This window comes from Condylura cristata, unplaced genomic scaffold, assembly GCF_000260355.1.
Source record: "Condylura cristata isolate star-nosed mole 26May11 unplaced genomic scaffold, ConCri1.0 scaffold00023, whole genome shotgun sequence".
In the NCBI taxonomy this organism is placed as follows: domain Eukaryota; kingdom Metazoa; phylum Chordata; class Mammalia; order Eulipotyphla; family Talpidae; genus Condylura; species Condylura cristata.
In genome coordinates, this window is record NW_004567124.1 from 25,253,545 (window position 1) to 25,280,705 (window position 27,161).

Here is a 27,161-nt window from a genome sequence, read left to right on the forward strand (position 1 = left end):
AAGGGATCATTTTATAATGGCCTATTCCCAAGAGAAAAGAAAAGAACAAAGCCAACTGTTTAAGTGTTCTTCTGGCTCTCATTAAAGTAAATGGAAAAAACAGGTGGTTCACAGGCAACAGACAGGACTACTCATTCATACGAGCTAGAACAGCATTTTTCAGTGCAGACTGCAGCCTGTTAATGGGAATGGAAATCAATTTAGAGGGTAATGTAATAAATAGAACAGAAAAAATAGATCTCACCACATGTAAGCTGATCATGAGACTTTTGTTTCAGGGGTGCATGTATACAATGGGGTCACAATGTAATCCTGTTTCTTAACGTAGTTTGTTCTCCAAAAAACAATGCAATGGGGCCCTCCCTGGTGGCGCAGCGGGTTAAAGCACAGCACTAAGAAGCTAACGCCACTTCAGCATGAGTTCAATCCCCAACCGGGAGATGACCCACATGGCACGGCAGACCTCTCCTGACCTGCCTGTTGCTCCCCTCAGCAGTGTACTTCATCGATCTGCCTGTTCTGCTCCCCACTCTGTCTCTGGTGAATCCTCTCACTGTCCCTGCACCTCTGGCCTGTACTCCAGTTCTGTATGCATGAATAAATAAATCTTTTTTTAAAAAAAACAACAACAATGTAATTACATGGTGATAAACGGAGAGACTTACCCCTCTACTCAAAATCCACTAGGGAAGATGAATGATACATTACAAAGAAATCCAACATGTGATAAAGGTCATAAGAACAATACAAAGTGCTCAGAAAGGATGAAAGAGGATATCTGAAAAGAACCAGAGAAGGAAACAAAGAAGCTTCCTTGGGAGGGGGAGTAGGAATTTGGCCTGGGCCGCCAAGTCAGGATAGGTTCTTGACAGGTACATAGGCAGAGAGGGGGAATTCTCAGTGGAAGGCGAATGAACAAGTTTGGAGAAGGAAATAACAGAGCAGGTAAGCAACAGTGCAAGCAAAGATTGTGTAGGAGAGTAAATCAAGAAAGAAAGACGGCAACTAGAGCAGGAAAGGTCTTGAAGGTCAAACTAAGTGGGGTCATCCACATGCTCCAGGGAAGGGTTTTGAGCCAGGGGCATAATCAAAGCTATATTTTGGTGATAATGTGCATTAAGACATACAAGCAGAGTGACAGACTGATAGGTTGCAGAAGAATTCAAATGAGAAGTAATTCTCATTTAATTTTATGCTCATCTGCATCAGCATGAAGACAATCGGTGTAGAAAAGGATTAATTGGCAAGATCAGGCATTACACAACTGTGGAGGAAAAGACACATGACTGCAAAGTTTTGACTCTCAGAGATAGGGAACAAGGCGGTGCCATGAAAAGAAATAATGCTGCAATAAGAAAGAGGACGCAGGTCCAGACAGGGGAGGATGGGCTGATGTCTACTTTAAGCATGTTGACTCTAAGGTGCTCCAGGGATATTTTGTAGGAACCACAGAACATTATAGAATTAGCAACATAAATATAATATAATGTTTGGCGAGGTCAGGACTAGAAATAGGTATGTGAGGATTATTCACATGGAGATGAAAAACCACATTTAAAGTACAATGAGACAGGAGAAGTGAGAAGGGAGAAAGGCTGTGGACAGAACCTTGGGGAATACCTATTTTTAGAGAATGGAGAAGATGAGGTGCCAGGCAGCTAGAAAGGGAGGAGAAGCAGGAAGCCAGTGAAAGGGAGACTTCCCAGAAGGGGGAGGGGGTGATCATTATGAGTACTGAAAAGAAGTGAAGGAAGCAAAAAAAGGAGTCTCCATAATCTAGAGCCATCTGCAACACAGTGGCACAACATGGAATCACAGACACCCCCAAACCTATTATCCCAGGAACTCTAGGTAGTGTCTTCTGAGCTTTTCTCCTCTCTCTCTTCCTGTCTCTATCTCCCAATTTCTCTCCCCCCTCCACCACTCCTCTGCTGCACACAGCTCTCTACATAGAGATCTGATCAGTTACATACTAAAGGAAAAGCATCAGCCAATGAAAGACACAAAACACAGTGTATGGAGTCAAGACAATGGCACTGCTGGGGAAGGGCTTAGACAGACCCTCCGCGTTTGTTCGTCATTTCTGTCAGGGGCCATTACAGGGAATCTGCAAAGGCAAGGGAGCAGTTAGTTGATTCTTTAAGAGAGAGAACTAGGAGGCCAGAGCAGAAAAGGCCAAGGTCATCTAGGATTTGCTGTCCTCAACTGGTAAAGAAACTCCAACAGCTGGAAGGCAATCAATCTATCTGGTTTTGTTGCCAGTTTCTTTCTTCTCCTTCTCCCTTTCTCCACAACTCAATCCCACTCAATACAAGCTATAAATACCTGAGTTATAAGTCATTCTAGCCAAACCATGGGCTTGCTGTTTCTATAAACAAGCATGTTACAGATGTGTCTAAGGCAGAACACTCTCCGCCTTTCACTCCCTTCCTGCAGGTTAAGAATAACTATGCTGTCTCCTGCCCACTCACAACACTCTAATCTCACAAGCAGATTCTCCACTACATTCTGAGAACTGCCACTTACACAAAAGCCACAGAAGCCATGATGGCCTGCAGACTCGGTGCAGACTGCCAGCTGGGCAGAGACTCAGTGGCTGGCCTGGGGCAGCAGGTTTCATGCCCGAGTTCACTTAGTCCTGCTCCCTCAGAGTGCAAAGTGCCATCTGGTCAGAGGCAGGAAGCAGCACAATGGCCACCCCAAGACTGAAGAACAGACTGTGCCTCCCTACTCTGTTTTTGATCTCTAGCCTGTCCGTCTGCTTTATGGTTCTACTGCCCATACCAGAAGGTCCTAAGAAACAAGTAACTCCAATAATAAAAACAAGGGTCCCTTGCTTAGAATTCAGAATTAGTTGGAACTGAGCCAATTCTCCGAGGCTGGGATTAAAACAGCCTCAGCGTATAAAGGTGAATCTGCTGCTGCTTGAGGATGACCTTAGAGCTCCTCTGTCCATGAACTCGTAGAGAAGACCAACAAAGATTCCAGTCCTGGCCTATCAACAGAATCACTCACAGAGTTTAATAAGTTTTTCTCAGATAGCAGTCCCCATGCCCTCTCTGTCGAAAGATTCTCAACCAACAGATCTGGAGTCAGGTTCAAGACTTCATTAGAGTTCTCCAGGGAGTTAAAAAGGTAGGGAACTGTTAAAGCTATTTTGCCATTTTTAGTTCCAAATTTTAGCCCCTTCTGGGGCTAACAATACTCCATGTATTCTTACAAGCATACACAGATCCATGGGGAAAAATGGGTCTAATACAGAAACATGATCTCTAGCAGTAACAGCAACCATAGCGTGAAAGAAAGTGTACTCTGTGTTAAGAACTATACTAAGCACTTTACAAGATTATCTTCTTTAACACACTTGACAAGATTAGGAAAGACTAGTTGTATTTCCATTTTATAGAAGAAGCTATCAGGTAAGCAGTGAGTAGAAGAACCAGGATGTAGACCCAGATGGGCCTGTTTCCAGAAATGGTGGCAACCTGAGGAGGGTGTCCAAAATCACCACAAGCGGCGAGAAGTCACTGTGCTTTGGTGGAGGCACAGGGGCAGGTCTGAGGTGGCATAGAGCAGAGGGCACGTGATGAAGGGACAACAGGGTTCTTATGTTTAAAACAATTAGGAGGTCTTATCAGTAGCTGAAAAAGGGCCAATATGTTCTGACTTCTCAGATGATAAGAGAAAGGGAAAGAGAGGGTCTTCTGATGGCAAAATACCCGATATGACTGAAAGTTGCCCATGTTCAGCCAGAGCCAAGACCCTCAGTCAACATGGGTCAGCTGACACTGTTTCCAAGACAACTGACTGACATTACAGTGGCAGCAGCAGGAGAATCTGATTTGTGTGCAGATGGAGGAAGAGGTAGACCTCAGCGTGAGACCTCAAGACTCACAGGGGGTGAAGAGCCTTTAGCTAAAAACCTCAATTCATAATATAAGCATCAGTGGGTACTGAAGTGCAGAAAACAGCCTTACCACCACAGTGCCTGGTACACAGCTGGCACCTCTACTTTCTCTTTCAAATCTCAGAAAGGCAAGGATAAGAGATCTCTCAATTAAAGCAACCAGAAGAGAAAAGTAGGGGTTTCTCCCCTTTTTCTACAGCAAGACCGGAATCACAAGCAAAACTTCAGAGTTAAGTGTCTCATCACCAGCAGGGTCTAATTCCCCCTCTTTCACCAACTCCACAACTTTTGAGTTTTCTTATCTTAGTTTCGAAACTTTGTAACCAGGGAGAATACTATTTCTTATCTGAACCTAGCAAAGTGAATGTGTGCTCTAGGACAGAAAGGGGAGTGGGAGGCCTTTTGGTGCCCTTGAGATCATGCCAACTCGCGTCACAGGACTCTCCTAGGAAGAAGGCACGATTCTCCAACACACAATTCTCTATAAAACACTCACTTTCCATCCCCAATGCCAACATCCCAGTTTAAGCCTTCAGCACCACATTCCTGGATACAGCAATGGCTTTCTAATCAATCTTATAACAGACCCTGTCCTCCCCTCCCCCAACCAACCAAAAAAATCATAGCTTTGATCAAGCTTCTTCCCTGCTCAAAAATTTTCATTAGCTCTTTAGCGCCCACCAAATAAAGTAGAAGAATCTTAACCTAGCATTCAAAGCATTCTCCCAGGGGCTCCACCTTCTAATTCTATTTCTCTTCTACTCACCTATATGAATCCTGTGTGTTTGTCAACCTGGATTATTCATTATTCTGGAAAGGGGATTCTGAGTTTTAGTTTATATTCTTTTACCTGGAATTTCTTTACCTTCTACCATCCCATACTGATATCCTACCTTTAATTCAAGCACATCATCCAAGATTCTTTCTGCTGATCACCGTGGCCAGAATGATTTCTCCCTCCTTGGCATTCTTTCAGTAACACTTAACCTGTGTTATTCACATAGTACATGCTACTTAGCTCAGAAGTTGTACAGAAACTTTCATGAATCTGTCCTCTCTCTCCTACTAGTGTATAACCTCCTGGAAAGTGGGAAATTATGGCTATTTCACACAGCTCTATGCTCACAAATGGGGTATAGTATTTGCTATGTATTAATAATTCATTTTTAATTCTTCAAAAATATGTGACTATTCTTTGGTCAATCTGACATATTAAATTGTCTAACCTCCTAGAGAACATTCCATCTATCACAGTCATCCCTAGAAGTCTGAGCAGGAAGCAGGATTGTGATGCCTTTCCACAGATAGGGAAAGTCTAAATGGAATAATCCATGTGTCTTAATGACCACAACAAACTAGTTTTAACCCTAATACACGCATGGCATGGCTCTTCATCAATCTGACTTACAATTATAATTACTGAATAAATCCTAAAGGTCACAGATAATCTCAGAAAAGTAACAGTACTATTGTTTAAAAAGAACTTTATCAGTTCAAATAACCAGAAATGGTGGTAGCTACAAGTTAATCTGGAGGTTGGAATTAGGAATGACTTGTATTTTTCTCTAAATTACTTGTGTAAAAAATATTTCTCAGAAAGTACATGTACTTCAGGATAAATAAAAAAGATTTTATTTACTGAAGATAACTAAAGAAATATTTTCGAAGATGTAAGAAATGAATTATCTCAAATTCAACAAGTTAATGATGACTGTGAAGAAGTATTTGTTATGCCTTATTATACTACAGCAAAACAAAAACAAAACAAGCTTATTATGCCAGATATATTTTTCAATAACATTTGCACACAAATGCTTTGATAAAATGAATCGACACTTTAAAATCTAAGCATTTTAGATTTAAGTATGACACACACATGTTTAAATTATAGAGACTTTTATTTTTATTGGGTTTGTCTACTTACAAAAATAATACAGACTTGTAAAAAATTCCAACATTACAGAAATATAGAAATGTAGACAGTGAAAGTCCATCATAATCTACTCCTATCCCTCCCTGAGGTAACCAATATTAACAACAGTTTGGTACTTATAGCCTCATTTTTTTTCTATGCACATACTAACATGTATATGTTTTAACAAAAATATAAATAATCAATAACATAACAAATGATTAATAGTTTCCTTTTTGTCACAATATATCTTGCATGCCCTTTCAAGTCAGTACACAGACTGACCTCATATATACCAACCCTCCATTGATCAGTTAGTTGGATTAATCAAAGATATCACTATCATGATTAACACACACACAAAAAAATCAATTATACACAAATTTGTGTGGTATGAATGTTTTGCATAGAATAAGACTCCAGAATTACAAATGCTAAATCAAAGTACAGACATTTATGTTATAGTGGATATTACCAAATTATCCTCTAAGAAGGTTGGATTAAAGTATGCTTTCACCAAAAGTGTAAGGGCATCTGTGCACTTGTTTCCCCACATCTTCACATATATTTTATTAAAAACAAACATTTAAATTTACTCTGATACACAACATTAAAAATTCCAAACAATGGGTTATATAAAATTAACATGTTTTCACTCTGCCCACAAATTCTAAGTCTGAAAGGACGTCCTAGAATGAATTCATTTTCCAAATTATTTCAATATAAATGAATAGCCCCCAAGAAGAAAAGTTATTCCTATTTGTAGAGAAGCTACTGCTGTTAAAAAGCATGCTTACTACTTCAGTGATTTCTAATAAAACACAGTAAATTAGGACTCCCCTCAACCCTAGTCCACTGGTTTGACTTTTTTTTTTTAAGTTCCCAAATATCATACCCCTAGCCCTGAAATAAGCGACACAGTAGTTACTATCAAAAAGAATGTTTGCTAAGCAGTCCTTTTGGTCAGCAGTTAAAGTATCATTGATACAAGTTAGGCAACTGGCAAGAAAAACGCAGTGAAGATACATCGCAATAAAAAGATACAGAGGATGATTAAATGTTGGAAAAAAAACTGAACCTGTAAAAAAGGAGTACTTATAAACGGAAACTTGAAAGAATAACATCTTCCCAACAAATTAGAAGGACATTTCTGAGTATTCTAGAAATCTACAGACCCCAGTAATATCAGCAACCCCTCGGTATTTAGACTTTATGATGTGCTTTCATTTTCATTAAAACTCATTTAATCCTCAAACAGCTCTGGGAGGAAGGCATCAGTTTTCCAATTTTCCAAATGAGAGAGAAGCTGGCACAGACACCCTTCTACTCAAAGAGTGGCCCAAGGAAGAGCAGCAAGGGTACCACGGAGAGGTGGTTAAAAATGGAGAGCCAATGTCTCGCCCACACTCATCAGTCTGCACATTAACTCTGGAAGCCCATCCACTATCCAGTTCTGGGTTGACTGTGAGGGAATATCTGACAGCTGCTGTAGAAGCCTGGCAGGAAAGATCAAAGCAGCTTGGAGAAGGAAGGGCATCATAAGGAGAAAAGACATGTTTAGAAAAGGCAGTAGCAGGTTGGTTATTCAAGATATTATCCCAAATAGAAGCTGATGATGAGCATCAAGGTAACAGAGGCAGGCCAGCAAGCCTACAGCCTGCAGATGACCTGTTACAAATTTAGTCTTGACCATCAGCTTTTCTCCAAGAGAGCAGCAGTGGGTTGGCAAGAGTCCAGATTCTAAGCATGCTCTGAGATCTTCCCCCATGATCACAACCTGCCTGTGGGCTCCTCTCCATCCAATTCACCTGACTGTGGCTTTCTCGCTTTAGCACTAAGTAGGGCAGTTGCAGGGAGGCACACAGTAAGATACCATGTCTATCTGAGGGAAGAAGTAAAAAATAATACAAATTTAAAATCAGGTAAGGTAAGGCACTTGTTCAAGGAACTTAGCAGCCTGCCTCGTCAAGCAGAGTCAGCTGGACAAATAACCTCAGTTTTGCTAATTTCATGTTCCTTGAACCCCCACTACTGTCATCATCCAAGTCAGCCCTTACATGGGACATTTTAGATCCATTTTTTTTCCCCTGAGGGGAAAATAAAAAGGCACCACGGGGAGGTGGGGGGGGGGTGTGAGGGAGGGGATGGCATTTGACTCAGCTATGCTCACAGCTTCAAAGACAAAGTCAGGGTGACAAAGATGGCCACAGAGATTAAAAGATAGGGAATACAGAGCTAAAGGAGAGGGATTTGGGGTAAGTGGTATTAGCAAGCAGGCAGGAGTATAAACTATACAAACAACTGCCAAGTAAGAACATAAGTCTAAAGCCCTGTGATACCCTCACATGAAAACCAACAAGGCATCTGTTGGTCGCCACCTCACTCCCCTACCTCCCACCAACCCCAAGAGGGAAGCAACAACTTTTTTCAGCTTATGGACATCTGGAGCTATCCAGCTGCACCCTGTCAACTGGACACTCAAATATCCATAGCTTGTACAGCTCCTAAAGGCAAGAAATGGGGATAACAGCTTAGGAGATCTGGAGATGGGGTGAAAAGAGCAAGGATGCAGAGGAATAAGGGTTACTGAATGATGGCTCTAAAATTAGAGTGGGGGAAATCATTAAAGTAACGTGGGAAATGGTGGAGAATAAAGGTACTGACTTTTCCAAGCTAAATGCAGGTGGTGACTCTTGGCGATCACAATACTAGGCAAACTGTGTTCAGTGCTAAGTTCTGCATGTGAAGACTCCCTGGGAGGAGTGCAAAATAAATATTAAACGTGGACCTTGGAGTGAGTTAAGATCGCTAAGGTTGAGCGCCTGTTCAGTCACCTGCTGTTTATGCAACCACCAGCTACTCCCCTGATCTCTTTGAGCATCAGTTTCCTCACATACAAAATGGAGATGGCAACAGTATTTATAGTAGGACGGTCTAAAACTTGAATGACATAATATATATAAAAGGCTTAGTATAATAGTACATAGCAAAAGCTCAATAAATGTTAGTCATCATCACCACTACAAATATTACTATTTCTAATATTATTATTAGGAGAGTAAGATAAGGACAGGAAGTGCTGTGAATAAACTTGGAAAGGGGTGGTTCTAATATGCATAATGTCTAAAAATGTTGAACAGTGAAGAAACTTCTATTTTAATTTTTAAAACTAAATCATCTTAATCATTTAAGACAAAAACTTTATGCCCATCTCTCCCCAGCTTGATGACATAGTGTCACATTCTTCAGAAATCACCAATACCCTGGAGATGTTCTATTCCTTAACTTGAGTAGTAGTTACATGGGCAATGCTCTTATAATTATTTACAATAAATATTATATTATAGTTCATAAACTTTTCTGTATCTGCTATATATTTCAGTTTTGTTTTATTTTTTAAGTGGAAGCATCTTTAAGGGTCGGAATGAACTTACTGGGAAATGGCCACCAGTACCAAGGAAGGAACACAGTCCAAAATGTCTGATCACGTGGACAGTGAGAAGCTAGAAACTGTGTGCACTCATCAAGGCTTAATGTTCAAATCCAGAAATACCTAAGAAACTTCCCAGGACTCCTCCAAGACAGACTTTCACAAAGGGGCTGGAAGGGGGTGGGGTGGGGGGAGGGGGGAGGAAGTCAGCCATGTGATTTCAGAAAAGACTACTCTAAAATCTTCACATCTCAACTATGGATGGAGGGGCAGGAAAACGAAAATATCTTCAGTTTCATTCCCATATCAGTGTGAGATAAGGTTTGTAGACTTAAAGATCTAGTCTAAAAATAATAGTTGTTTTTTGGACTAATAAAGCAACAACAACAACAAAAAGCATTTTTCCTGTGATAAAATTGAGAGGGGATGGAATGTATTCCCTAGAAATTTAAAAAGGAAAGATCCATACTGTGAACTCATTATTTTATAAGTGTCCTTCAAAACCAGAGGAAAATGCTTTGGCCAGCTAAGGAGCACTGTGAACTTGCTGGTAAAGTCAGAAGGAAGGCAACCAAGAGTTGGAAAATTTCTGGATACTCAAAATCACTGCCCTAAAGATCCACACTGCCCAATCTGGTTGTCACACTCTATTTCAGACCCCACTCCACCCCACTACCACCATTTTTTAAATTTTATTTTAGGAGGGAACAGAATGGTAAAATACATAATTTTACCACTTGATTTGATAACACATAAACAATAAACACTTTATTGATTTGATTCATGCCCATGGGTAGTTCTCATTCCACACCTCTACTAAGAATTTCTGTAAAAGAGCTGACAGACTATCTGTCTTAAACAATGAAGCACAGAAGAAAGGTTTAGTTTGTAGCAAGTGGGAAGTTGAGTATTGCAATAAATCCTATTGAAAACATTGGAGCTTTTTTCCACTATCAACAGGGCAGTCTGAACATAAAGTTAAAAAACCAACAGATACTCCTACAACAGTGGGGCAGACTCTGTTCCCAGAGAAGCTTACTGTGAATAAGTATTGTTCCAAGTAAGTTCTAGACTTGTTTTCCAGACAAAGGGACCCTGATAGCTATAAGCACAACATGAGACTGGGCTTGACAGCAAATTTACAAAGGTTAGACTGACGTCTCATTCTTTCCTATGTTTTTTCACTAGACAAGAAATGAAAACACACAGAAGACAAACGGAAGGAAAAAAAATGAAGCAAGAGAAATAACAATGTGCCCCAAATATTCAAAATACCAGCAGGAAATAAGACAGTGACTCAAATCGATGCAACAGGGGAACCTTGCCTAAACTGCAAGCTGAAAGAGGAAAGAGAGCTTAAAAGCAGTGGTGCTGCTGGACTATGAAGTGAGTGAGGCTAAGGAGATTCCAGCAGGCTTTGCAAGATAACTTCAGCCCGAAGAAGCAGGGTTATTTTAGAGAGCAAAGGGAGAGGTGTTGGCTGGGAGACAGGAAGATGGGAGAGAAGAATCCTCTCTCTTCCGTGAGAATCACTTTGAAGGTGGAAGGCAAAGGAAGGGTGAAACACATCAAAGAAATTAACCCAGGAGAACACCTCACATGTTACATTGTACACCTCCTGTTTTAAGGATCTCAAGACACTTTCACAACCATAACTGAAGAATCTGTGAGATGGAAAACTCAGTAAGAACTGACCCAGGTTCACTCACAAGGGCAAGAGGGGTGCAAGGGTGTAGAGCTGCTGGTCACAGAGGCATGGACTCTTGGTCATCCATTCTCTATGGAGAGGCCAGAGAGTGTTTATTAAACACAAAAACTATTGGTTCTCACGAGCCCCTTGGGAGGTGGGTAATGGACCGGTGATGTAGAAGATCAGACTCAGGAATATTATCATGAAGTTTCCTATTCCTGGCCACAGAGGAAATTCCTGCTGATCTGTTTTACTAAAGCAATGGTGGAATCCTAATACCTGAGCCGACAGCAGTGTATGCAGGTCTCTCAAATCTATCCATGACATAGCAGTTTAAAGAGCAATCAATCAGAAAAGTTTAAAAACTGTGAAAAGAAAACAGGATGGTGGTCAGATGTATGTACTCTCAAGAAACTTCAATGAGTGCTTGGGTATGATGACTATAGATTTCAGGGTCCATAGCATCTAACACAGAACTTTGAAACCCAGCAGTGGGCTCTGTGGAACTTAATCAAACACTAACCACCACCATCACCAGCCCCCAGAGGTGCTGGCTCCAAATAGCTAGGGCAGGACCCAGGAATGTATATTGTATAAATATTGCACAGATTTCTATCCTCATCCCTCTCCCAAGTTGAGAGCCACCAGATTAGAATCAACAACTCATATACAATTTGAAAATGAGCTTCCTCACTACCAAGTAGGCAGATTTAAAGTGTTTCAATACAAATATCTGGGTTCAAATAATGAGCAAAGGCTGAAGTTAGATTACTACCATTTTTTTCTCTTCATGAAACTCAGCTACTCAACTGTCCTTAGAGCCACATATTTAAAGGTATAAAGACTACCATACTGTCAAACATGAGAAAATCTTCAGGAAAAAATACAGACAGAAGGATTCAGACTTATAATCATAAACACTGAGAACTACACCAAAGCTGCTGGTCACTTTACCCATAGTTTCTAGACGAGAAAATAGATAATCATGAATTGAGGCAAGATTCAAAATCCCCCTTGTTTACTTTTTCAAAATCTAACAACCCTCCAGCACAGGCAATCCTTTTGTATCCTTTATTTAAATCTTGCCTCCTCAGCTTTAGTCCTCTACTGTCCTTTGTTAGAAGAGAAAAAAATCCAGCTCCTGCCGCACAAAAATCTTTCAGAAACTTAAAAAAGGGGAGGGAGGGGGTAGCTAACAAGAGCACACACATTTGCTTTTTATGGAAAACCCAGCGTCAACTGTCAACTGAGATGACAGGTAGAAATGAATTGTACAGGACCTAAAGCTGAACTGATAACTTTAAGTTGCATCTCCTCAAGATTCAGATCAAGCATAAAACTTCAAATTACTCTTTTCTAATTCTATTACATGTAGGCTTCCCTCCCTTAGAGAAAGTTTAATAATAATCCTAGCTTTCACCTACTCTCTAATAATTTATTAGCTTTTAAAGATTTATTTTTATTTATTTATGCATACAAGAACTGTGGTGTAGGGCAGAGGTACAGGAGAAAACTCACCAGAGAGAGTGGGCAGCAGAACAGGCCCACTCTCTAATGATTTAAATCCCTATCCATAATGGCTGTCTGACTTCAGCTTGCAACCATATTTTTAACTAGGTCTCTTCTGAATTAAGAAGCCTTTAATGAGCACTTCCTTCTGCACGTGACCTCATTTGCTCTTAAGCCCTGTCCCTAAGCAGGCTGCAACTCTACTTCTTTTTAACATTTTATTGTTTCTAATTTTGATTACTCTTCTCAAGAAGTCACAAATACCTAAACATTTCTCACTCTTCTGGGATTCTAACTGAGAAACCATACCTGGTATCTTTAAATTGTTCTCATTTATTATTCATTTAGTATTTACTGTACACCTGACACTTAAGCAATGTGATGTTAAAAATAAAAAAAAGAACATGACCGCTGACCCTAAAACACAAGACATACATAAAAGAGCAATTAGAGATTGGTTCCAAGGTAGTGGAATTAATTAGAGAACACCCTGTGGCTCCAGTTAAGTTGGATCTAAAAATAAATGGAAAATTTGATGAAAAGGCTACTTCAGAAAGAAGGGTGTATGATTCAAAACATCAGGCCATCAGAGGTAAGAGTTGCATGAAGACTGTTACTTCTTCCTTTATCCCACAAAAGAGGCAAATATGCCTTTTGATCTTCGAATTTTAGTTTGGAATTAGTTATCCATGAATTGAAAGCTGTGTATTCAGAACACTATATATTATTTCATGAAGTCTCACATCACACCTAGGTGGTCCAGTGGGTTACCCCAAGGCAAGATTTTATAGTCATCTTGAGTAGGATCCAGGCACACAAAGACAGCCTACTACTTGGGTGCTAAAGATATGCCCCAGCACTCTTGCTGACTTTTCAAGAGTCATTCAATTCAGCTAAGCATTTCCTTCATTAATAGCTGTAGGACAAACAAAAGCCATTTAAAGCAGTCTGAAGCACTCCCTATTTGAAATAGGGATGTTTAATGGTGATGCCAGAGATGCTCTTTCCCACTGTTTTCCTGGAAAGCTTCTCCTCTTGCCTCATAGTTCAAGCATCCCTTCTTCTAGAAGTCTTTCCTAATTCCCCTAAATTGTTTGGGTTCCCTCCTTATGTCATTAACTCCTTTATACATACTTCTATGACAGCACTTAACACACCATGTTGGAATTATTTGTTTACATGTCTGACTAGCCACAGCTCTTTGATGGCAAGGGTAATATTTTATTCATACTGATTCTACACATAATAGGCACATGATCAACATCTGTTGAATGTTTTAATAATGAGGGGCATGGGAAGTTTTAAAGAATGGTAAGCATACCTTCTGAATTCCAGATCAAAATTACCCTAAGTTTTAACACTAAGGACTAAACTCCCAACTACTAAATATACTATAGTTGGTCAACACAGAGATCAAATTATGAGATTTCTCTAATAGTGTTGCTTTTTGCCAAGTTACCAGCCAAGAAATTTAAGAACTTATAGTACTAAGGATGATCCAACACCACAAATGAGTGAACATAGTCAAATCTAAGATAGCTTTTAAGTTTCAGAGTCATTCTACCTCTGGACAATATGAATAATAATTAAGAGTCCTTGGAAGGGTCACTTTATCTACTGCCATGTAACCTTATGGTCAATTTTGATTCAACAGCTTTGCGGAATTATACAGGAAAGCTACTCACCTTCCGACTAAGTCCAAGTAAGTTTCTGCTAAGGGACAGAGATCCAGGAATCTTGACATGTTGTACGTTAGCACTCTAAATCATTACTCATCTCTGAAGAGGTACAGACAGGGTAATAAAATGCTGCTGTCTCAAATGCCTCTCCCTGTAGCAATCCTGTACCACACAAGGCTACTACTGTGTTTTCAGGCTGCCAACAAGAAACAAAATCTAATCTGTCCTGTGAGGACAAAGTCCTAGATTCCTGCAGAGAATATATTCTCAAGTTGTACAGTTCAGTGAAGTTGAAGTGTAAAGACCCAATATTCCTAACAAGTGATGAGATGAAAATGGACTTCCCTATGAGAAGCTTCTACAGAAGGCTGGGATGTGGCTTTCAGCACACAGTATGAGTTGAGGAATGGTCAAGGGAAAACCCAGAGAACAGTTTTGCTGGCAGGTAGCTGACTCCTTGTATGTAATCATTCCCAAGAAGCCAAAACACTCCAGTTAATTAGCACAGGTCGCTTGAAGATACAAATAAATGTTTTGACCCCAAGCAAGTCAAACTCTCAAGACTAGGTGTTTTCACATCTTTCTTTCTGCTACTACTGTCTTACATAACCCCAGCTGTGACACACACTTGCAGCTACATTAGTCATAGTTAACCCTTCACAGGGTTTATGGTCCACTAACCCTCTTTCAAAAAGGGAAACTGAGTCATAGCATAGCAACTGGCTTCCCCAAGCACAGATTAAGTTTCTAAATGAGGCCACAGCTGAACCCAGGATGCCCTACTCCTATTCATCTCTTCTCACAGACAAATCTCAGCATGTCCACCTCTGCAGTTCTTTTTCCCTTAACCTGACACTAAAACATAGCCTGTTTGAAAGGTAGAGATAGGCATGACCCACCCTTTAGCCCACAGGAGCTTCTAGTTCGCCCCTTTCCCAAAAAAAGAGGAAGGTGAAAGAGGAACAAGGAACAGAAGAGGGGAGTGTTGGAAAATGGTGACTCCCAATTCTAGAACTCACCTTGGAGCTGAGGTCCTCTCGCCGGTTCCCTCCCTTACTCCTGCGTAGTTTGATGGATGGGGATCGCAGAAGGTTCTTGATCCGGCTGGTAATGGTTGACCCTTCCACAGCCATCATAACGAGGAGACCCCGGGACAGTTCCTGGCTCAGTCTTGGGACTTTGTCTCAACAGTGGCACTCCCTTCCCACTGCACAGGGTCTTCCAGTAAGCTCTCTCACTGACCTGAGATGCAGAAGCCACCTTGCCTTGTACCTAGCATGTCTGCAGCTCTCTCTAGACATTGCCCTCTCTCCTCATCCCAGCTTTCAAATCCTGTGTTTCTACAATGTCGCAAGACCAGACCCATGAAAGTAGGGGGAGGCGGGGGAGACTGAGCTGCGAAGAAACGCAAGGCCCACGCCAACCAGAGGCGTTTAACTGGAGAGACTGGGATGGGCCCTACCTAGCAGGGCTAGAGGCTTATACAGATCCCCGTTAATTCCTAACTGTTCCCATGGCAACTGCAGAGTCCTAGGAAAGTGGCCACCGAGGTCACAGGAGTCCCTCGGGGGTCTGGTCACCTGCGCTGGCAGCCGTGGGGGCACTCGGCGCGTCAGAGCTCGCTGTGACCGGGAAACCCGGTTGGCCACGGGGACCTTCCTCCCCCACCCCCGCCCCCACCCCCGTCCCTCTGGAGCTCGCTCCCGGCCCTCCACTAGAGCCTTGGACCTTTCTCTTCCCCCTCCGTCAGAAATCCCTGCGACGCGCCAGCGCCCCCGCTCGGACCCCAGCCTCACCAGTCCCAGGGCTCGGGGGCAGCCCGGCTCACGGCGCCCTCAGGCATCGCGCTCAGCGATTTTTGCTCCGCGGCCGCAAGGCAGCAGCGGCAGCAGCAGCAGCAGCAGCTATGGCGGCACCAGCGGCTCAAAACGCGAACTACCGCCTGAGCCAAGCTACGATGGGGTGGGCGGAGCCCAGAGGCGGAGGGTGTGGCCTGCGCCCAGGAGGGCGTTTCAAATGGAGGAGGAAGGCCTACGGGGGCGGGGCCAATGAGAGGGCCTAGGAAGCGTGTACTCGGGGCTCCAGAACCTCCGACACTGCACACTGTGGTCTCGGGTACCGCTCCTAGAAGGGGCTCAGCAGAACATGGCCTTTAAATTCCGAGAACCAAGCCTTTTATGGTATTACCAGGTCTGGCCCCCCAAGAGAACTGCACTTCCCAGACCCCCGACAAGTCGGCAACCACGCCCCTAGGGTGCTACGGCTGGCATTCCGTAGGCCCAAGGACCCAGCTGAAACTAGGTCAGAATTACAAGCCTGAGTAACAGCCCTAAGGCTCTGCTTCCACGCACCAGAAAGCGCAGGGATTTAATGAGATTAGAACACTTTCTGCTCGCGACCAGCTCGTGGAAATGACTTCTGAATCACTTTCGATCGCTAAGACGTGTTTTGAACAGGGAAACCCGACTGGCTATGGGGGGAAAGGGGGAAGCCATGGTCTTGAAAATGGCCTTAAGCATAGAGGGGTAAAAGAAAACAAGTAATGTGACTACGTAATGTAATTGTTTCACTTTTTTTTTTTTTTAAGCCTCCAATTTCCCAGCGCGCTCTTGCTTTTTTCACCCAGTTAACCAGGATGTTTTTGCTTCAATCTTTTCCTGGTCCCTGTCAGAATTTAGTTATGAAATCTTTTCCTAGTACTGTTAACTTGGCGAGGTCACTGTTAAGCTTGGACACTGAAGTTAGTGTAGTTTTACTGAGGGGGTGAGGAGAGGGAAAAGACACAGCACAGAAATACCTTTATGTATATAGGTGTTTCAGCCTGAGTTTATTTTCTTGCTAGTTCAAGAAATTACCTTATGAAAAGAGTGGCCTCAGTCGAAAGAGTTGGGCCCCAGAGAAGTAATACACTGACATATGTCTCCCCCGTCCACATGCAGTGGTGGGCCTTGGACAAATGGCAAAACAGTATGGTACACATTTGAGTTGGAGCCACATATTTAAAAAAAAAAAAAAAAAAAAAAACAAGATCTGTAAAGCTCACAAGGTGACACAAAGGGAAGTAACCTCCTAGAAAAGCAAATGGCAATAAGTTACTAGAGGTTAGCAGTTTCCTTCCCTGCACGTGTGGAGAGGTAATGAAATATAAAATGGGTTTTTCACATTTAAATCCTAAATCTGGTGGAAGGAGTTGTCTTTAGCCATAATAGCGTAAAAAAGGGAAGTCTGTTCCTCCCTAGTCTTCAGTTTTACCTTTCTATGGGAGGAGTCAATACTGCTACATAATCCATAGTGCCACCTGGTGTTCTTACTGGTGTGCTGCATTCCCCAGCCAAGTACCATTTCCAGATTTGTGAGTCCACTAATGGTTTTCCCACTCACCTAACCACTCAAAGCCTGGTAAAAATGGGCTTACAAAGTGTCATTGGTCATTTCCTGTCCAAAACTACCTTGGACAGTTTATCCTATCAAAGGGTGCATGTTTCTCAAATGAGTTTTATGTGAAGCTAAAGTTGGCGAACCAATCCAAGCTCCTGCTTTCATTGTTTTAAGATTTAGGGGGAAATTATTATTTTCCTTAATTCTGGAATCTGGTTATTTCCATTCTAGGGTCAAAACCAAAATATTTTAAATTCTTTAATTTTAGTCTCACCTTTACTACCTAGGCATCATGCAACTGTTGGAATGCCAATAAGGGAAGACTGTGGACTATTTCCACGCTTCTTGGATTCCCCAGAAAACAGTCCATGCCCAGTGTGAATAGAAGTGTTACCTCCCTTTTCTCCTAACATTTGCTATCCCACCCTTCAAAATGCAGTTAACTTTCATCTAAGTATTTCATCCTGTACTATTTCACTTTTTATTCTTCATGTGTATGTCCTGAACATGTATACATGGCTGTCAGACCCTAAAATTCTAGATATCTAGAATAGATGTATACAATTATCTGCTTAGCACTACACTCATCAGATTTTAAAAATTCACCCTAGGCTTAACGTGCAAATAGGTGCAATGATAAGACTCTGGAACAAGCTAAAGTAAGCACTTGCTCATCAATTCAAATTATTTATTGAGCACCTTTACATGCAAGGCACTATGGGACAGCTAAGACCAAAGCTTGCAGCTGGACGCAGGATGGATCTCAAAACAATGCTTCCTAGACTGCTCTCCCATCTCTTCTAACAGTAGAATTTGCAGTAAATAATTTAGTAAGCTTAGATTTGTCTCAAAATTCCCAATTTATCCCATGGTTTGGTATTCTTATTCTCCACATACCTCCATCACTATTATTCAACACTTTGTAGAGCAGTTGTCATATATAATCTATACCTCTGTTCAAAAGTTGTATATAATCAAATTCTTTCCCTTTATTTTTCAAAATGCATTTTGACTGCTGTTTTGCTCCAAATGGCAATGATCTGAATCACTCAGCTTTATTCTTCTCTACATCCAGCCATTCACGTTCACATAAACTTTCATTAGATAATACGATTGATGCCCCTACACTTCAAAATAATTTCATGTGAGAACTGTATTGATTCTTGGTTATCATTCTCTATAGTAGTACCTTAAAATGTGCTATATTTTTCCCCCTTAAATTTTCTGGGAGGAACAAGAAAGTTATATTTTAGACCTGTTTTCAAAGTGCTTTGACCACTCAAGTTTAGTTGATACCATTCCACTTCAATAGTCCAACCAGTATAATTAGGGGGGAAATCCCAATTATTATCCACTACCCAAAATAAGATGGATTGTCTTTCTCCTGTGTTCAAAACATGTAAGTAATTCATATGACATTTATAAATTGGACTTGATCTGTTTATGACAGAAGAGTAATTCAATGTCTAAAGAACTCCTTTAATCTTTTTGTAAATTATACTAGCTAATATATATCTTGTACAAAGCCTCACTGTCCTTAGCCACTAAAACTGTTTATATTCTCTATTGCACAGGGTAACAGGGGTAATGCCTTGCACACATTAGTACTATGAGGCTAGCCTTTCTTCATCACAGAACAGGTTCTTGAGACAAATACTTCTGTACAAACTTTTGAAATCTCCATATAAAATACTCTACAAGGATTAGAACACCAAAAACCTCTCCTAAATAGTATTGTCAGAAGCTGTGGAATCATTAAGAAATTCCTACGATAAAACTACTTTAGTGGCACCTCTCTCAAATATGCCTCAGGGCATTAGAATTCTCTACTCCAGCTCGGCACAAACCTCCCAACACCAAGTCCTGCTTTAAGTAATATAACTGATTTATTTATTTCAAGTTTATAACATTCTGCCTTTCAATCACCGAACTTCTGAGGTTTCTAAAAAAATAGTCATTTTTTCAAAAGCAGAAAAGGAAAGATATATATTTAATATATAAAAGAAAAAGCTAAATCTGACATAATTATATTCTTAAAAACATTCCATTTATTTACAGATGTATAAAAAGGCGAAATATTGGTCTACTGAGATCATGCTTTTATATAGAGTTAGGGTGAGGGCTCGCTATCCTCTAGATGCCTCAACTCCTCTCACTCTACTACATCTTTCATAATCACATATGTAATTTTCATAGATTAGTTTCTCTTGGGGTAAGGTTAAAGGGTAGGCATTTTGGAGATTTTAGATTTCTGTCAAGACTGCAGGTCTGTTCTGAAGACTGAACCCTCCTCAAATCAGCCCTGATGACTTTCTAGTTCTAAAAGGTCTTGCAAACACCATTATCTTGGGGGTTTTGTAATGACATTTCCGAACTTCCTCAAACAGTTGGAATCATCTTAATTCCGTAACTGTGCATCTCTCATGAACAGAATCACCTACCCACCCCTCAAGAAGTGATTATTATAACCTGTTTGTCTACTTTCTTCTAAAAAAGGGAACAGTGTTCAGAAGCAGAATGGTCCTTCTTTTCCTGAGTATTATTCACTCACTTGTCTGCTCCTTAGCTGACCTTCAAAAGCTAGTACAAGAGCCTTGGGAAGTCAGGAGGAAATGTGAGGACAAGACAAGCAAGGAAATAATGGGAAACTATTATACCCGGATTAAGTACTAGCATCTCCAATGACAATTATTAGCAGGGAAGACAGGTGTGGACTCCTTGGCTAAGGCATTGAATGAAATCTGCTGGATAAAGAGGAGTGGGGAGGGGCACTCTTTACCATTGAGGGCACTCTTCACCTACTTCAAGCTTCTTCAGTAACCTTATCCTTAGAAGGAAGGAAGGAAGGTTGAATGCTGATGAGCAGGTCTAGAAAGGCAAGTAGCAATAAACCAACAAAGAACTTGCTCCCACTGCAATTTACAGAAGTTTTTCCACCCTTTTCAATCTGCTGATTACCAGAATTACTAGAAAGAGAACCAACCATGAAAGTAGTAATTCACGAGCTACAACTACTCCAAAGTTGGTCTCACAACCTAGTTTTGAAGATATGCTGAGTAGCGTTTGGGGTAAAGAAGACAGGGGATGTAAAAGAAATGGTATCACCTAGGCACAGCCTAGGCACTGGAAGCTCTTGTGTTACTGTTTCACAACACAAGCAAATTCTGTCACTGAAGACAGAAAGGGGTTACATTCCAAAATATAATTATTTAAGAAAGGCAAAATGCAGCAGCTAAGTCTCAGTCTATACATTTTCAGAATAGTGATTCTTGCCCCCAGGAGTTTCCAAGAGACCCCTCAAGTGCACCATGATTATTTACAAACTAGATAGGAAACATCATTTCTATACTCAATACAAATCTCATCTTCTAGGTTGAAAACATCAGCCTTTGAGAAATCTATGAAAACAACTATACAAAAATATAAATATCTTTATCTTTACAGGCTGTCAGTCCTTCACACCCTGACAGCAAATGAGTGAAAAAGCTCTACAGATCACTGAATCCATGGTAGCAGATAATAAAAAATATATCTTGTGATTCAAATACTGCCTCTTATTTCCCTAGTAAAGAGTGCCTACTATGACTTGACTTTTCTTTACATCCTGTGCAGGTAAAAGTGAATGAAACCTTCAAGCACCAGAAGGCTGGTTTGACTTTGGAAAAATCCAGCCCCACAATTTTTTTATTTTGGCCACTGTCTCTGGTCTAGGGAGGGAATGACTTTCATTTTAGCTATCTCTTGAGTGATTTCTGAAAAAGGGGCACTCCCTCTACACCAACCTCCAAAATATAAACTCCAGGTAGATTTCCCTCTTACTGTGAAATGAATAGTCCTTTAATACCCAAAGACAGTAAGGGAGAACTAGTATTGTTTTTTTTAAACATCTCAAAATAATTACCTTAGTAATAAAAGGTAAAAGCATTCTTACTTTACCAGAAGGCTTGGATTTATAATTCTGATTGAAAAAGCAAGGGAATATAGGAAACTTGGGACATGAGAGAAGAGAAAATTATGCTGAATGACATAAAAATCCTTCACTTTGGTATTCCATGGTACCCATCCTCTCTTCCCCTACTCATGAAACATCAACTGAATCTCTCTCTTTTGGATCCTTCTACACAGATGCATCACATTCCTTGGATTTCAGACTTAAACAACTCCAACAGCTATCAACTACAGTTCAGTCCATAGTAACTCCAAAGTCTCCAGCATCTTTTTCTCTGGGAAGAAAGACTAAAAACCACTATGGATCTAGAATCTTATTATGAATTCCTTGGGTAAAAGGGGCACCTCGTGTTCAGTAATGGATCACATCTTCTTAGAGAGGATGAGGAGACCCAGCACCACAAGTGAGGTAACACATTTTAACATGATCAGAATTTCATAGTAGTAATTTCTTATACCGAGATCAGCACCCTACCCCTTTCTCTACCATTATCTACCACATCAAAGTCAAGGATCACAGTTCCATGACGCAAATAAACAGATGCCTGCAGAGAAAGGTTGTTTTCCCTCACAGCCTGGCTTCTGCCTGAGGACAAGTTCATTTCCCTGCAGAACTTGGTGAGGCCCCAGAGTTGCCCATTTTGGCCACAACAGGTGCCAATGTAGGCATCACCTTATTCTCCCGGCATTCCTGGTCATTCCCCACTAAGTTCATTTTTTGTCCAATTGACCCAACTTTGGCAGCTACAGGTGCCAAACAAGGCATCACCTTGAGACTTTGACCATCTGCATCACTGGGAGGATTAGCTACTTTTAAACCCAGAGGTGCTAACTTTGGCATAGGCCTCCACAGAGTGTCTGTGCTATTGTTCTCTAGGCCAGCCTTCATGTGTAGAATGGGGGGTGAGGACACACTTTCAGGTTCTCCGGGAAAACCAGAAGTACTCTTCCCTCCATCACTGGCTTTCCTGTGGGAAAGGAGGGAATCCTTTATCTCAGAGTCAATAACAATCTTAAGGACATCTGGCTCAGAGGCTGGTTCTGCAAGTTGTTTTTCATTCTCTGAGAAGTCATCATCTTCCAAGTGTAAGAGGAGAGGACTGACAGATTCACTCTCCCCTTGTACATCAGGCAACTCTTTCAAATCAGTTCCCAAGTGGCCAACCTGGAAAGTTGCTCTGTTACCAGGTGGAAGCTTACTGATAAAAGCCCGTTGAGTATCCCCCGGGAACTCTGTTTCCATCGAGTTGGGCAGTTCGGCCAAGTTAACAGTGTCATCATTTAGCTGCTGATTAAGAAAAGCAATCTCATTGAGCAGAGAAGTCAGAGTCTCATCAGTATCATCCTCATCTTCCGTGTTAGTTAGCAGTTCACTGGGGTCCAGTGCTGCTTCCTCTATAGCTGATGCCACTTTTCTCAGTTCCATCTCTATGCTTGAGTCTTTGAGGTCTTTCATCTTTAATTTATGAAATGAAGACTCCTTTGATTTCAGTCTCTCCCGTCTTGATTCACTCTCTTTCCATTTATACTGAATCCCTCTCATTTCACTAGAAGTCTTTTTGGTGAATTCTTGTGCTTCTTGAATACTGGAAGCATCAACTATCTGTGGAAAGCCAGAATCTTTATTTGCCAGAAAAACCTGTGTCGGACCCAATGCCATTCGCCCATCTCTATGGTTGCCTCTGGAAGAGAGTCTACCTGACTCTTCAAAGGAATTATCTTCATTCTTGATGGTATTTTTCAGGTGGTCAGGTGGCTTGCCATCAGGAACTTCATGAGGATATCTGCTGCCATCCATATCTACCAAACCTCCCTCTGTGGCCAATGATGTTACATTAACAATTCTTGGCATCATAAATAAGTCGTCATTTTCTGGGGGGGAAAAAAAATTTCATTTAGATCTATAGTAGTAAGCATATCTCTCATTCATACCCAATGACCACCCAGCTCAGGGTGGGGTTAAAAAAAAAAATCGCCAGTCTATGTTTATCAAAAAGAAAATGGAAATGTTAGTTCTTCAAATTATGAATTTATACCCAACAAGAACTTCGGTAAAAATCTAATGACCTAAAGACCCTTTGATACTCCATTAACAAAGGTTCTATTTAACTTTATAGATATCCTGCCCAAGTAATTCTTCAGGCCAAGGTAGCTATGCACCTTGATTCTGTTTACCCAATTATTGTTACTCTGAGGGAAACTAGAGGCAGCACACTGTCAGAGAAAGGATGACTCCTCCAGATTGAGTTTCAAAGTATCAGTACTTTGGTAAGTATACCCTTTCACCTTAATCAAAAATTTAATTCCTAGAACTTAATCATCAAAGAGTGACTTCCCCTCCAACTCTACCTATTCGCCTCAAAAGGAACTGGTGCTCAAAGTGAATGAGATTGGTAATCTCTCACCACAAAATGGGTAAATATTTATCAATGCCAAGGACTAAAACACTGATTTCTCATGTTCCTATCATTTTCACATCTTTTCTAAAGATGACAAACTAGTTTCCAATCCCAGGTAAAAGAGACCAATAAAGTATCAGAGAGGAGCCAAATACATTCTAAAAATAGGATCATCTCTTACCAAAGAAAATGCTCTTTACCATTAGACTATGATCCAAGGCTTTTGTTGTCACTGTGAGTAACAGGGATAATTCTTGTTTACTACACGAAAGATTAACATTTATGACACACCTGATTGAGCTACAGCATTGCTGGGATCTTGAGGCTTCAGATCTGTTTCTAAGAGAGCGGGAGAAACAGTTACCACTGGTCCTGAGAACAGCGGTCCTTTCAAGGTGAGCAGTTGCCCTTGTGGAGTCATCACAATGTTGGCAGAGGTGTGTGGAGTATCAGAAGGTGAGGTATTTTCTGAAAGGAAGATCAGAAATTAGTTAAAGATAAAAGATCTTTAACTAATATGAGAGTAATCTAAGAATCTAGGGGATATCCCAAAACCAGACTGATGTTAAAGGCAAAAAGTAAAATTAAAATTAGTTAGGGAATTCTGACTTGAAATTTAGTTTTCACTTAGTAATGGTTACCTGCCCACTGATTCTCCTAAGCAATAAAAGTTCTTATTTTTGAGGAATAGAGAGCTGTGGAACCACTTCAAGGAATGTTTATGATAGCCTTGATGATGACTTAGGAGGAAGAGATACATGATTCTATTCCTAGGTTTGCTTTTCTATACACCTCTAACAAATTACTTCATTTTATCCATCCAGATGACTGGACTACATGATCATTAAAATCCTTTTCTAAGCAATAATGCCATCTGATTCTGCAATGTTAAAATTAACTATTTTAGTTTCCATCACTGCTTTCTTAGTTGATATAATAAACCAGAATTCATCATTCATTAACACTGGGCAATCAAAAGAGTATTAAAGACACATCATTCTCAAATGAGAAAAGTAAATAATATAAAAATCAATTTAGTTTCATTTCTAAAATCAAGATAGGACAGCACAAGAACTAAAAACCATTTATTTTGTCCCTCGAGAGCAATTCATTAGTACATAATCTGATAGAACCTGATTCAACAAAATTAAATTTCTTTAGAAATTTCCAACTTGTTTTTAGCTAGATCCAAACCTCTCAACCCATGAACAGAACTACAGGGAAATCAACACTTTATGTTTAAAGTCTGTAAAGATGACAGCTTAAAAAAATACTAGAACACAAGAAGAAAAATTAAGTGATCATAGACCTGCTATCCGGAGTAGGTATTACATGTTACTGTAACTAGTAACTTAGAATTTGCTTGAATATATTAAGATTTCAGTTCTAATACAGAAATCAAATGTAGTTAATGTCCCATTTTTTATACAACTCACCCTTAGTTAAATAAAACTAAAATTATGGGCAAGAGAAGACATTCAGTCCACTAACCTAAGCTAACCTAAGCTAAACTAAACTAAATTGATGTTTGTCTACTTTAAGGAAAGCAAAGAATGCCCCCCCTACCTGTGGCCTGGTCTCTTTTTCTGGAAAGAATCAAAGGCTTCCCCTTTCTGTTATTTATAAACATCTGTCCGAGATCTACAGATGATGGAGAAGATCCTTCCTGCTGTTTGCTAGTTCTGGGAGACACATCAAACTCATCTGATCCCATCTTCTTTTTTCTTTTTTGAGCCTCTAGTGCTTGTTGTTTTGCATAAATATACTCTAGCTTCTTCAGGACCACTTCTTCTGTCTTACCTATAGATTGATAGGGAATAAATTGTCACTCTCTATATGACCCCACATAATGAGAAATAGTGTCAACTGAAATCCTGTTGATTTAACTATACTCCCCCAAAACTATGGAAGATGAAGAGTGATTACCATCCAGAAGAAATGCCCCACCCAGTCCAAAGATAATTCTGCTGATTAACTATGGTGTCCAAGTCTTCAAAGAAGTACTACCAGAAGGGTACACAGAGGATATCTCCTCACTAAAGCTGTTATTATATTCTTACCAGAAACTATTCATATATCTTACCTGAAAGAGATGATACTTTCCGTATCAAAATATTCCGTTTTCGAGTCAGGAGATTTTTCTGTCCAATCAACTTGTCTGCTTGATCTGTTAGTCCCTGAATTTCACTGAATGCCTAGAAAATAAATAATAATAATATATTGTTAATGGATTAACTCTTTCCTAAAAAGAGATGAAGCCAACACAATTTCTTTAAAGAAAAAGCTTTAAGCTCTTTAATAAAAGAGCTTTAGTAAATACCATTTAAAACGATTTTTGATATTTCTGAAATTATTTTTATTAAACTTGCAGGAAGTTTTCTGACTTACACTGCTATAAATATGGTCTACGGCCATCACACCCTGAACGTGCCCGATCTCGTCTGATCTTGTAAGCTAAGCAGGGTTGGGCCTGGTTAGTACTTGGATGGGAGATTGCTATAAATATGGATCATGGTATTTCCAAAAAGTACCAATGAGTGGCTAAATAGGTGTTTCCTCTATTATACAAAACATTACACTTTGGGCTTCCCTGGTGGTGCAAGGGGTTAAAGTCTTAGCACTATCAAGCTACTGCCAGCCATTGCTGCCTCAGGTCAATTCCCAGCCAGGGAGCTAACCCACATGGTACGGCAGATGTCTCCTATCTTGTCTGTTGTGTATTTCAGTAGATTTGCCTGTTTTGCTCCCTGCTCTCTCTCTGGAAAATCCTCTAACCCACCCACCCCCACCTCACCTCTGGCCTATATCCCAGTTCTTGTATACAAAAATAAATCCTCAGGGGAAAAAAAATCACTTTGGGGCCCTCCCTAGTGGCACAACAGGTTAAAGTACAGCATTAAGAAGCTATCTGCAGCCACTGCAGCAAGAATTGGATCTCTGGCCAGGGAGGTGACCCACATGGTGTGGCAGACCAGCAGTGTATTTCAGTTAATCTGCCTGTTATAATCCCCACTCTGTCTCTGATGAATCCTCTCACCTCCTGCACCTATGCCCTATACCTCAGTGCCAGTATACACAAATAAATAAATCTTTAAAGAAAAAATTTACTTTGCTTTGATTTTAATAATCAACTTTAAAACCATCTCCAAATCTAAGTAAAATCTGCTTAAAGTAACTTTGTTCTAGAAGCTTGCCGGTACTCCTCCAACTTCTACTTAAAAACTAAAAACAAATAAAGTGAATTTCTGCTAGCTTCTATATTACATATTTTGTTTTAACATGACTGTCAACCATGAAGAAGTATGTTAC

The 27,161-nt window shown here is 40.5% G+C and overlaps 2 protein-coding genes across 8 annotated transcripts in view; both read right to left on the reverse strand.

Moving 5' to 3' along the window:
• Positions 1 to 15,977, reverse strand: part of MAPKBP1 (mitogen-activated protein kinase binding protein 1) — a 47,134-nt gene extending 31,157 nt beyond the window's left edge. For all 6 annotated transcript variants that reach the window (XM_012728641.1, XM_012728643.1, XM_012728642.1 and 3 more), the window contains exons 1-2: positions 15,924 to 15,977; positions 15,147 to 15,369 (exon numbers count right to left, since the gene is read on the reverse strand). In XM_012728641.1, coding sequence (XP_012584095.1) covers positions 15,147 to 15,263 — 117 coding nt within the window. In that variant the 5' untranslated portion in view covers positions 15,264 to 15,369; positions 15,924 to 15,977. The remainder of the gene's footprint in view (positions 1 to 15,146; positions 15,370 to 15,923) is intronic.
• Positions 15,978 to 16,894: 917 nt separating this feature from the next.
• Positions 16,895 to 27,161, reverse strand: part of MGA (MGA, MAX dimerization protein) — a 100,788-nt gene continuing 90,521 nt past the window's right edge. Inside the window, exons 21-24 of one of the 2 annotated variants that reach the window (XM_004687891.2) lie at positions 25,936 to 26,047; positions 25,419 to 25,652; positions 24,144 to 24,320; positions 16,895 to 23,325 (exon numbers count right to left, since the gene is read on the reverse strand). In XM_004687891.2, coding sequence (XP_004687948.1) covers positions 22,052 to 23,325; positions 24,144 to 24,320; positions 25,419 to 25,652; positions 25,936 to 26,047 — 1,797 coding nt within the window. In that variant the 3' untranslated portion in view covers positions 16,895 to 22,051. The remainder of the gene's footprint in view (positions 23,326 to 24,143; positions 24,321 to 25,418; positions 25,653 to 25,935; positions 26,048 to 27,161) is intronic. The other variant, XM_004687892.1, reaches the window with a different exon arrangement.